Source organism: Cebus imitator, unplaced genomic scaffold (assembly GCF_001604975.1).
Source record: "Cebus imitator isolate Cc_AM_T3 unplaced genomic scaffold, Cebus_imitator-1.0 Scaffold51, whole genome shotgun sequence".
Classification (NCBI taxonomy): Eukaryota; Metazoa; Chordata; class Mammalia; order Primates; family Cebidae; genus Cebus; species Cebus imitator.
In genome coordinates, this window is record NW_016107366.1 from 626,251 (window position 1) to 639,411 (window position 13,161).

The 13,161-nt window shown below is 35.6% G+C and overlaps 1 protein-coding gene across 9 annotated transcripts in view; it reads right to left on the bottom strand.

The window, feature by feature from the left end:
- Positions 1–13,161, bottom strand: part of FKTN (fukutin) — a 92,043-nt gene that overhangs the window by 50,697 nt on the left and 28,185 nt on the right. For all 9 annotated transcript variants that reach the window (XR_005200115.1, XM_037738215.1, XM_037738214.1 and 6 more), the window contains 3 exons: positions 12,570–12,773; positions 9,723–10,000; positions 6,898–7,030 (listed from right to left, as the gene is read on the bottom strand). Coding sequence is in view for 8 of the 9 variants with exons in the window: in XM_037738215.1 (XP_037594143.1) it covers positions 6,898–7,030; positions 9,723–10,000; positions 12,570–12,773 (615 nt within the window). In the remaining variant the exon portion in view is untranslated. The remainder of the gene's footprint in view (positions 1–6,897; positions 7,031–9,722; positions 10,001–12,569; positions 12,774–13,161) is intronic.

The following is a 13,161-nucleotide window of genomic DNA, read 5'->3' on the forward strand; positions in this document are numbered from 1 at the left end:
AAAAGAGAAGACAGGAGAAGAAAAAAAAAAAAAGAAAACCCCATATCATCTTTTTTCTATTATAAAAATCCCATTTTATAGTTACTTGTTTGTCCTGCACTAAAATGAGCATGTAAGAGTAGATTCTAGGAGAGAGAAATTAAAAGGGAAAGAATAGAACCAGGATTTCCAAAGGATGAGACATCCTTTTATCAGCTCCCTCCTCTACATCACAATTTAGTAGCTGGATAGTCAGGATAAAATAAGGCTAATTATGAGAGCTACAAACATAGCTGGAACAAAATGAATTTAATAATGTTTTCACCATTCAATGATTCTATTAGTCTTTAGAGACTGTGTAGTAGGGTAGAAAGAGCCTGAGATTTTGAATCAGATGATCAAATCTAGTACACTTCTTTTTAGCTGTGACCATAGGCATAATTATATCAGAAGAATATAAGCTCTATGAGGAAAGTGAATTCATTTTATTATTATGTCTCCAGTGGGTAGAATAGTACCTGAATATTTGCTGAATGGATGAGAGAATGTAAGAACAAACAAATCTCTCTTATATCTAATTTTCTCATTTGTAGTTTAAGGATCATTATTATACTTTGCAGGATTGCTGTGAAGATTGAAGGAGAAAAAATGTCTTGCAAATTATAAGGTCATAAAATATTATATCATTTATTCATCTTGGTTTTCTGATTCTCTTCATTTTTAGAGTATTCTAGAGCTGAGGAAAGCACTGTAAATTCTACAGTGATGCTTCGCTACTTATGGGACGAAATTTAAACTTCTTGTCCTAGTGGACAAAAACACTGTGTTCTGGTCCCTGACAACTGGGGTCCAGCCTCATTTGCACAATCCTCACACTTCGTATCATAACTTTTAAATCCCCAAATATATCACAATAACTTGTAACTCCTCAAATATACCACAACTTTTCAAGCCTCCGTACTTCATATATGCTGTTTCCTTTGTCTGATATGCCCCTGACCAATAAAATCTTTCAGGTCTCAGCTCCAACCTCTGAGAAACATTCCTCATTTTTCCCAGGAAGACATATGTATTTATTCTTCCAGTTCTTATCCAGGAAGTGTTTCTTTTCAGCCTTTATAGAACAAAGAATCATGTTTGGTTCTAGACATACGATGACAAATGAAATATCTTTTTCCTTAACAAGCTTATAATAGTTACTACTTGTAAATACCTTTACTATAATTCATATCATATTTAATCCTAATCATCAATTTATTTATATTTCCTCCAACAGACTGTAAAGATGGTTCTCTGAGGGCAAATACACATCTCTTCATCACTGTATCTACAGGTGTAGAATGGTACCTGGCACACAATATCTGAAAAACACATACTGATGAATGGGCAAATGAATATATGATTGACCAAGCCCCTCCCATGCCTCCAACATTCTAAAATATCCTGTGATTCTTTTACAATACAGCAGACAAGAATATAGATCCCAGATGGACTATACAGATCTTAAGCAAAAAGTACCCTACCTTCAGGAAGAAGAGTTTCTTGCAGATAAGTCACTGTCTACAGAATATACAAATTACACAGGATCCCTTCTTTAATTTGAACACAACCCTTTCCTCAAAGCCACGAGTGCTCTTACAACATATGACTGGAATGAGGGACATCTTCTAATGCTTGTTATAGTGGCAAAAGCCTGGAGTTAAGAGGTAGAGATCTAGGACTCGGTCCATGCTCCACCAATAATCACAGTGTAACTAACATCTTGAAACATCAATTTTCTTATCTGTTAAGAGAATCCTTGCCTTATTACACAGAGTGACTGAAAGGATTAAATAGCAGATATGAAAATTTTGTGCTCTATGAAAACATCAGGTCTGACAGTTACCTCTTGCTGGTACTGTCCCCATATCGACATTCTCCCACCCCGATATACCTTTCCTAACATGACACTGTGACACTCTCAGAAATTCCATCTTTTCTTCCTTTTTTTTTTTTTTTTTTTTGTGCCCAGGCTGGAGAGCAGCAGTGGTGTGATTTTGGCCTACTACAACCTCCACCTCCTGGGTTCAAGTGATTCTTCTGCCTCAGCCTCCGAAGTAGCTGGGATTACAGGTGCATGCCACCATTTCCAGCTACTTTATGTATTTTTTGTAGAGACAGGGTTTTGTCATGTTGCCCAAGCTGGTCTTAAACTTCTGAGCTCAGGCAATCCACCCGCCTCGGCCTCCCAAAGTGCTAGGATTACAGGCATGAGGCACCGCACCTGGCTAGAAATTCCATTTCTTAGAACTGATCCTAGTATGTGTTAAAATGCATACGTGCATACACCTATATACCTTAAACATCTATTATAAACTTTAAATGTAGTATACACACTTTTTTTTCATTTAAAAATAGCTTGTACAAGATGAACTAAAGACTTAAATGTAAAACCCAAAACTACAAAAACTCTGGAAGACAACTCAGGCAATACCATTCAGGACATAGGCACAGGCAAAAATTTCATGAAGATGCCAAAAGAAATTGCAACAAAAGCAAAACTGACAAATAGGATCTAATTAAACTAAAGAGCTCTGCACAGCAAAAGAACTATCAACAGAATAAACAGGTAACTAAGGAATGGGAGACAATTTTTGCAAACTATGGTTTGCAAATCATAGATATTAGGTCTAATATCCAGCATCTATAAGGAACTTAAATTTACAAGAAAAAGCAAACAACCCCATTAAAAAGTGGGCAAAGGACATGAACAGACACTTTTCAAAAGGCATACATGTGGCTAACAATCATATGAAAAAAGTTCAACATCACTGATCATTAGAGAAATGCAATCAAAACCACAATGAGATACTACCTAATATCAGTCAAAATGGCTACTACAAAAAATAAAAATAAAAAATAAAAAACCCCAGATACTGTTGAGATTGTGGAGAAAAAGAAACGCTTATATATGGTTGGTGGGAGTATAAATTAGTTCAAGCACCGTGGAAGACAGTGTGGTGATTCTTCAGTGGCCTAAAGACAGAAATACCATTTGACCTAGCAATTCCATTATCAGGTATATGCTGAAAGGAATATAAATCATTCATTCTATTATAAAGACACATGCATGTGTGTGTTCCCTGCAGCACTATTTACAATACCAAAGATATGGAATCAACCTAAATGCCCATCAATGATAGACTGGATAAAGAAAATGTAGTATATAAACACAATAGAATACTATGCAGTCATAAAAAAGAACAAGATCATGTTCTTTGCAGGGACGCAGATGGAGCTGAGGCCATTATCCTTAGCAAACTAACACAGGAACAGAAAACCAAATACTGCATGTTCTCACTGACAAGTAGGAGCTAAATGATGAGAACACATGGTGGACACATAGAGGGGAACAACACACAGTGAGTCCTTTTGGATGGTGGAAGGAGAGAAAGGATCAGGAAAAATAACAGGTACTAGGCTTAATACTACAACACAAGTTTACCTATGTAACAAACTTGCACCTGCACCCCTGCACTTAAAAGTTAAAAATAAATAAGTAATTATATAAAAATAAATTCCAAGTACAAATCTTAGAAATACTATTCCTCTAAAAAAGGCTAAATTAATATTCTAATTTAAGTATCATGTTTATTTAATTTCTCCTGTTCAGCCAATGAATGGGGACACAAAGCCCAAGAAGAATCTTGGAATTCAAAACCACAAATTTTATATCAAATAATAGGATGACGGAAGGTACCAAATTTTATTGTAGCTGAGGAAACTAAGGCTCAGAAAATTGCCCAAAATCTTAGAGCAAATTAGCAGAAGTAAAACAAGAATGTTCCTATCTAGATATTCCTGGGCCAGATGTACAGGTATTCCAACTTTCCTTTTGGTTTTTCACTGATACTCAACAGGCTGGAGCTCATTAATTACCTTGTGATGGTTTTTGCTGAAACAAAATCAAATTCAGGAATATGTATATTATTCTAGCTTTGAACTTCATAGATTGAGAAAATAATTAAAAGTAAATAATGTTTCCTTCCCTTCCTGAACTATTCGATACTAAAACCAGTAGATCAGGCAAAGCAAGAAAGGTATTTGTGCAAAGGGATTGCCTGGTGTGGGGTGTCAGAGCCCGGCCAGGTAATGAGGGGATCCACATGACGAGGATAGGGGGGTGTCCAGGGTGAGGAGTAAGAGCCCAGGCAGGGTGAGGAGAGCCTCCCTGCAGAAGAGCAGCCAGGTATGGGAAGTCACAGCCTGAACAGGGTAAGAAGAGTTTCTCCACCTGGGTGCAACCCAGCAGGGGACAGCAATGCCCTGGTAGGGTGAGAAGAACAACCACGTGGTGGGGGTAGGGAGGGGAGGACACATTACATACAGGGAGACTGAACAAATAAGCAAACACTAAGGACAGTGGGACTCAAGTTTCTCATTATTTGAGAAGGGAGTCACAAATATGGAAATGAACTCTATGGTGTTTAATTGGAACTTATAACTTGACTGGAGATATCAATGTGAATTTACAGGTTTCAAGAGACAGATACAGAAATACACACAAACATACACACCCTATCCCTGCCCACTGAGAGAAACTGTCTGCAGCAAAACCCAAATAGCAATGGGTATTCCTGGCATCCAGGTTTGGCTTCTAAACAGGACTTAAAGAAATGCCTGACTCCAGGGTAAAGGTAGGAAAATTACAAGATTAATCCAGAATAACTTATAGTGTCAAAAAGTAATAAAGTGTCCAAAAAATAACTGAGACAAGTCAAAAAGACACAGAAAACATTGTGAAGGAGTTTCTACTGGCCAAATATGGAACAATCTGAAGATCAAGCTACATAATGAAAATAATGAACTATAACCCATTGGGTAAAATAGGAAACCATGAATGCATACTGATATGAACAAATAAACTGAAAATGTAATGAGGAAAACAGTATTTACATAGTTTTAAAGTAACTTCTTGCCAGATGCTTATTATTACAAAGGGAAAAACAGAAACTTCATGGTGGTGAAGATATGAAACTTCACAGACAGCATTTTAATCAGGTGAACAATGTGAATATCAGTAATAATGGGACAAAACAAAATTATGCTGTGCCCAATGAGATGTAATGAGAACAGGGCACCACTTCTAACCTTCTAAAGAAGTATAACCTAAATCTAACACGAGGAACCCCCAGACAAACCCCAAATGAGGGACGCTGCACAAAACATCTGGCGTGTAATCTTCAAAAGTATTAAAGTCATGAAAGTAATAAAAGAACTGAGAAACTGTCCCAGGCTGAAGAAGACTAAAGAGACAGGAAAATTAAGACAACATGTGATTCTGAATTGAATCCTTTTATTACCAAGGTTATTACTGGGACAACTGACTAAACTTGAACAGGGATTAAATAGTAAAAATGTAAATTTTAATTTCCTAACTTTAATATTAGGACACGTAGAGAATGTTCCTTTTTTAAAAATACTAAATTTTTTGAAGTTGTAGGGCATCTGGTCAACATGTTATTCCCAAGTGGTTCAGGAAAAAAAGGTATTGGTAGTGTACTTGCAGGTTTTATGTATTTAAAATTGTTTTTAAAAAATTATTTTTTTTAAAAAAAGGAGACTGCTTTATGAGGTCTATTAGATTAATTCATTGCTTTACATCAAGCATTATATTTAAGACTGTTTGGCGCCATCAAGTGTTCAAATACATGTACGTTCACTTTAATTTGAAAACTGACCCTATTGGATCTTTTCTTTGTATGGTAGATACTGGGCCAACACAGGCAAATAAAAAAAAGAACATGCCTGTTATCAAGAAGTTCATAAAATCCGGTAAGAGGAAAAGACAGATATTCATGATTCACTGTGATAATTGCATAACTGAGATGACAACAAGAGCAAACTCCCTTAGGACAGGAAGAGTGGTCAAGTTTAAGCATAAAACCATCTCTTCTACATCTCGTTACTATGTGGTAGGGATATGTCAGGCAGCACTTTTCTACTAAAGTAGGCCCATTCACACATGTGGTTTTCCAGCTTTTTATTCATGAGACTGGCTGCATAATTTCCCAGCTCCACAATGACTTAAGGAAATAGGGCTAGGAAGGCCCACTTGGGCTGTCAGGCCTCAGCTCTAGGTGCCACTACACTATATTAGAAAAACCTGACTTGTAGGTATTGGGCGCTTGACAGTAACATACTTCATTGTGTTTCTTCCCTCGTGGATATAGCTTTTCTTGGCAGGGAACCCCAGAAAATAAAGAGCAAGTGAAAGAATTAGGGTACCAAAACCCCACTGTAAATTTGCCTGTTTTCACTGTATCTCTGTTTCATGTCATCTCTTAGAGCTGAATTTTCATGCCTTTCAAAATCATCTTTATATTCCCAGGGCCAGAAGCCTGGGAATATTTAGCTCTCACTAAATGTGTATTGAATTGAAAGCTGCAGCAGGAGAATAAAGTTTTAAAAGCATTTAGTCTTTGTGTAGCATTTATCTTCAAAAACCTTCATAAATGTAAAAAAAACCATATTCAATGCCAACTCTGAAACAAATCATATTTTTATGAAGTCTTTTCTAAATCTACATGATCCATCTTCTATAGTGGCTTTATCCTACGTGGATTGAGAATATCCCATCTTTCACAAAGTTAATGGGCTGTCTTAACTAAAGGCAGAAGCCAGTGCTAAATTTATTAAAGTTATTCAAATAAAACAATAAATAAATATCAATTCACTTAGAAAATAGTTTTTTAAGGTTAATTTTTAATCTACTTTTTAAAAAAACTGAAAGAAAACAAGCCAGAAGAAAACAGACACATCAAAAAAGGATGTCTACTTTTCTATTTTCGTAAGTCCCTTCAGCTTACCATCCTCAAATATTAAAAATAATCCCAACATTTTCTTTAATTTAAAAGTGGACATTTGGTTGTCTCTAACCTGAAAGAATGCTCGAGCTTCTTTATACCGACACTCAATAAACCTAGAGTGTGGTATTTCTTCTACAAAGTGCACTGGATCCTTTGGAATGAGAACTTCCAGTCCATCAACAGTAACCTGCTGTAACTCTGGCCTGAAAACAAAAGTTAAGATTTATTAATGGGGGGTCGGGAGAAAGAGGAGGGAGAGCATTAGGACAAATACGTAATGCATGCAGAGCTTAATATCTAGATGACGGGTTGATAGGTGCAGCAAACCACCATGGCACATGTACACCTACGTAACAAACCTGCACATTCAGCACATGTATCCCAGAACTTAAAGTAAAATAAAATAATAACAATAATATAAAATTTATTAAAAGGATTTAACCCAGAATACTGGCAACCTCTTAAAAATATCAAACATTAGCAAAATACCTAAACATCAAGCATATTTTCATCAATTACTTCAGCTATCAATTAGCAACTTTAATAAGACCTTGAAAAAGCTAACATCAAACATCAGTTGAGTTTTAATTATTTTGTTAATGTATTTATATATTTATATATTTATACTTGTTCATACACACTTTGGCATTTTAAGCAGAAAGTTATGTGACAAAATTTTTAATTATCAGTTTACTTTTAGAGAAGCAAATGTTTTTAACCTTAAGTCACACAAGTTAAATACAATGGCCCGAGAGTCTCATTAATGGGTAAAATGCTAATCTGCAAATCTATCTTATGTATTTTGGATCCCATACTCTAAAAATATTATTTGAGAGTTTTACATTCCTATTCATATAAAATTCTACAATGCAGAGACAGTTTTTATCTGTTGTCACACATTTATGTTTAATAAGTAACTGACAATTTTGAACTTTACTGAGTTATAAAACTTTGAAATAAATTCACAAAGCTTTAAAAAACTAAAAGATAATGTCTCCCTAAGGAAGGTTATTTGAAATACAGAATAAGAAAAAAAAAATGCAAAAAAGTGGCAAGAGAACAGTGAGTATTAAGATTTTGACTAAGGCCAGGAATGGTGGCTCATGCCTGTAATTCCAGCAGTTTTGGAAACAAAGGTGAGTGGATCATGAGGTCAGGAGTTCAGGAACAGCCTAGCCAACATAGTGAAACCCTGTCTCTACTAAAAAAAAAAAATTAGCTGATCATGGTGGCAGGAACCTGTAATCCCAGCTACTCTGGAGGCTAAGGCAGGAGAATCGCTTGAACCTAGGAGGCGGAGGTTGCAATGAGTTGAGACAGCACCATTGCACTCCAGCCCAGGCAACAGTGTGAGACTCCGTCTCAAAAAAAAAAAAAAAAAAAAAGATTTTTGACTAAAATAAGAGGAACCAATAATAAAAACAAAAAACAAAGTATTTTTCTCCATTTCTCCTCATTTTTTTGGTCATTTTATTTTGAAAATATGGCTTGGTTCAGAAAAGTTTTGAATTTTCATACACAAAAAATATAGAAGACTTCAGTTTTGAATACCTTTTTCAGTCGTTCTCAAATATGTGACTTTAAGTACTACTATGAAGGCAATCTCACATGATTCTAGATAGAAAAAGAGAGAGAAAACGTGTGTGTGTGTGTGTGTGTGTGTATAAAGAAGGCAACAATAAACATACTCTTACACTTCTCAAGTTTAACAGATAAGCATTGTCTCACTGGAAGTTGCTGAGAAGGAGTTTTTAAGGTGAAAATCCTTACAATATTTACTGCTACCTTTACATCAAGATTCTGCTATTCAAAACAGATTGTAACATTGTTATTACTGATTTCAAAATGAGAATAAAAAGGACAATTCTAGTTTAGAAACTTCATACTCCAAGTGTAACTTCAAGAATGTTTTTAATCCTTTAATTGTTACTATTACAAACTATAGCTAATCAAATTTTACTTAAGTCTCTTCAAATAACTATTTCTCACAAGAAGCATTTATTTTTATTATTGCGATAGCCAAAGATAAATTTTTGCACACAGTTTAAAAAAATATACAGGAAAGTGCATATAACACAAAGGCACAAAATAATGAATTATTAAGTAAACACCAAAGTCTCTACCACAGAAATGAAATTCTGCCAGCTTCCCTGTAGTTTTCTGTCCCGACTTCTCTATCCAGTCTTTTCTGGTACCTCTTCCTTAGCCTTCTTAATACATTTACTACAAAGGTATACATAACATAATTTAGCCTGTGTTTGAACTTTTTATAAAAGTAATCATAGTATTTACATTCTTTTGTGCCTTGTGTCACTCAGCATTGTAGGATTCATCCACAATGTGCACAGACTTCTAGTTTATTTTTCTCTGCTGTGTAATGCTTTACTATATGAATATCAAAAATTATTTATTCTTTTATAGTTTTTCTTTTTGTTTTTGAGACAGAGTCTTGCTCTATTGCCCAGGCTGGAGTGTTAGTGTCACAATCTTGGCTCACTGCAATGGTCACCCCTCCCGGGCTCAAGTGCTTCTCCTGCCTCAGCCTCCCTAGTAGCTGGGATTACAGGCACCCACCACAATGCACAGCTAATTTTTGTATTTTTTGTAGAGATGCAGTTTCACCATGTTGGCCAGGCTGGTCTCGAACGCCTGACCTCACCTGCCTTGGCCTCCCAAAGGGCTGGGATTACAGGCATGAGGCACCGCGCCCAGTCAATTCTTTTATTGTAGAAGGACATCTGGGTTGCTTCTAATTTGGAGGCATTAACAACAATGTTATTATAAACACTTAGATAAGTTATATATTAGATTTCAATACACAAATGTAAAAACACTGCAAGAATTCATGACTGAACAACACTGATTTCACACTTCACTTTTTGACTCTGAACTTACCTGTCAAAAGCTCCTGGATAACGGCCAAACCGTAACTTTCGGAAGGGAACAAACTTCCTGTCAAGGTGTTCTTTGAGTCTCAAGTGGCCATGCCAGAGGTAGTTGCCACTCCTCTCATGAAAGACTACCAAGTGGATCGCATGAGTGGCCAATTTGCAGATATAGTGCAGGGGGATTTCAGTTCCAGAAAGTGAGTCTATCCCATCTAGCCGGGGATCTTTGCTCTCAATCTTTATGCATTGAAATCCCATATTCTCAGCTATCCGAAACCAGCCTTCCTAGAACCAAAGAAGCATCAAACATCAAGAAACAATATTTAAACATTGAATATTTAGAGCCAAATACTAGTAGCAAAACTAAAGTAATTCTTATATTGAACTAAGCCATATTTTTATGCAAATCTGCTCTGTAACAATATTTTTAAATGAGGGTGATGGACAGAAGGTAGTGGTGGGAGAATAAAGGAAAGTAGCAAAAATACAAAGTATGTAGCAGGAAAGATATAGCCAAAGACTCTTTTTATGGGCTGGGCACCATGGCTCACTCCTGTAATCCCAGCACTTTGGGAGGCTGAGGCAGGCAGATCATTTGGGCTCAGGAGTTTGAGACCAGCCTGGGCAACACGGTGAAACTCCATCTCTACAAAAAATACAAAAAAAAATTAGCCGAGTGTGGTGGCGTGTTCCTGTAGTCCCAGCTAATTGTGGGTCTGAGTCGGGAGGATCGCTTAAACCTGAGAGGTCAAGGCTGCAGTGAGTCAAGATCGCACACTGCACTCAAGCCTGGGTGACAAAGTGAGACCCTGTCTCAAAAAAAAAAAAAAAAAAAAAAAAGGGTCTTTATGAAACTTAACGCAAATCCCTTCCTTGGAATGAGAATGCTCATGTTAGTGTTTCTTGGGTAGTTTCTATAAAGTAAATGTTGATTTAAGAACAGCACTTAAAATTAAACTTGGAATTCTTAATTTAACTTTTATAACCTTTATCTTCAAAAGTCCTTCAAAAAAGTAGTTCTTTCATCTCATAATTTATATCCCAACACCTTAAAATACTACCATAATAGAACACCATCATAATGCAAATCATTAGAAAGTAAACAAACATAACATAAAAAAAGGTTCATTTTCCAACATCATTTGTTTCATTATCAAGTGTAATATTCCCTTTTTCCCTTTTCTTTCTTGGTACACCTAAGAAGTAGAAAGCACTGATTGTGCATGGGGTTAGCCAATTCAGGGAAAGACTACTGAATAGAATAAAAGAAAGGCATTATCAGCTGATAAATCAGGAAATATTTAAAAGGTTAGCCACATCTTGAGAAGAACGTGACCTTGGGTTATAGGAGGAAAGAATGACAGATAAAATAGGCAGAATTATGATATGGTTTGCTCTCTTATAACCATCAACAAGAGAAGTAAAAAAGAAAATAGTTGTTCTGATCAATTGATATAAAGGCCTAGGTCAAGGTTGTGCTGCAAAAGTCCACTCCCAGTTTGCCTTGGCAGAGGTTTGCTCATTTTATAGTAATGGCATTAATAAAGAAAAATCACATGCAAATGGAGCCTTTCATTATTAGATCTAACAATCTAATTAGCTCTATACTGGGGGACGTTGTCAGGGAGACTATTCAAGGGCTCTTGAATCTCCTAAATAGTAGGATGTCATATGTATAAAAGGATAAACTTGAACCCATATGCTGATTCTGGGCATGACTGAGATTTTGCTTCTTCCTCTGACTATGGTATATCAGTTTTGCCAATTGTGGCATATTCCCCTTCTTCTAAAATAATAGTTCTCAAGGCAAGTGGGACTGTACCCAACAGACATTTTAGAAATTTGTGGGGATATTTTTGGTATATCATATTAATAAATTGGCATTTAGAGTCCTAGGCCCAGAACACTAGACATACTACAATCCAAAATATGAAAATCTATCCTGTGTACTAAATTTCAAGTGTCCTGTCAGATAATCACGTAGTGAAAAACTTGTTTATAATTGTCTGAGCCTTTATTTCTCAGGAATACAATAGTCATGTCAAGGGAGAGACAATTTTACTTTTTTTTTGTTGGAAGCTTGCTCACTACTTTGTAAAATCATATTACCAACAATAATACCATTCATATCATAAATTTATATTTGTAGCTACTACATTCTGTGATCCTATTTCTAAACACAAGCATCTGAATTACCTTATTATGTCTTCCAGTATAGTCATGCTGGAGCATCTGCACACTGAATTACACATCATTTCCTTTTATTTCTACATTATATTATAGTTAAGACATTACATTGATTTGGGGAATTATGTATATAGGAAGGTTATAATTTCTATGAATTTCATTTGGGCAAAATAAAGGGACAGTATAAAATATTCTTAGTAAAAATTATTTATAAGCCTTGTAGGCTTTTTCTATGAGATATCAAACAGTTCAACAGAAATGACCTAAAAATACTGATACTGAGGAGTCTTCCCAGGCAAAAAAGCAGCATCCTTCCTCTCGTCTTCCTGCTGTGAACATGGATGTGATATATGGAGTTATGACAGCTATACTGTGATAATGAGGGAAATGAGTAAAGAATTTCAGAGATATAAGTTCTGACATCAGTGGCTAGCTAAACTAATATCAATAGCCATTAACCTTTTAATCTCTCATTATATAAGAAAAATAAATACCCTATTTGCCTTAGTGATTAACTGTATTGTTTTTTAAAGCTGAAAATATTCCTGATACAATTTATGAAGTGTTTTAAGAAAATGTGTTAATGTTTTACATTTTAAACTAGCCTAATCCCATATTATTTTGTAAAAAAGAGACATATTCCATTATCTGAAAGCAAATCACTTACCTCATTCTTCCTTAGGTGATACTGCAGTGCAAATGTAGTAAAGTCTCTTGGAACACAGAAAAACTTGCATTCTGAAGTGGAGCCATAAGAAGTATTTTTGACTTGTTCAAAGTTCTTGTCAATCAATTCCAACATCAAAGGATCAATAAGAAACACTGGTACATTTTGTTTGGATGTTAGCATAATAAATTTTTTAACTGCACGCTGTTTGAGAGAAAAAGAATTCTCATAATTCCAGTAAACCAACACAATAGCCTATTTTATTACATTTTTATTCATTCATTGTATAAGAATGCATAGAGTGTTTACCCAATAGATACATGCTTATCATTGTGCTAAAAAATATAAACAATTAAATAACACATATGGTCTCTGCTCTCAATAAGCAGTGTTCTAAGAAAGATGAATACTTTCAACATAAGGTGAAATATGCTATAATAAAAACATATACAACATGTGGGCTGGGTGCAGTGGCTCACGCCTGTAATCCCAGCACTTTGGGAGCCTGGGGTGGGTAGACCATGAGGTCAAGCAATCAAGACCATCCTGGCTATCATGGTGAAATCCCGTCTCTACTAAAAATACAAAAATT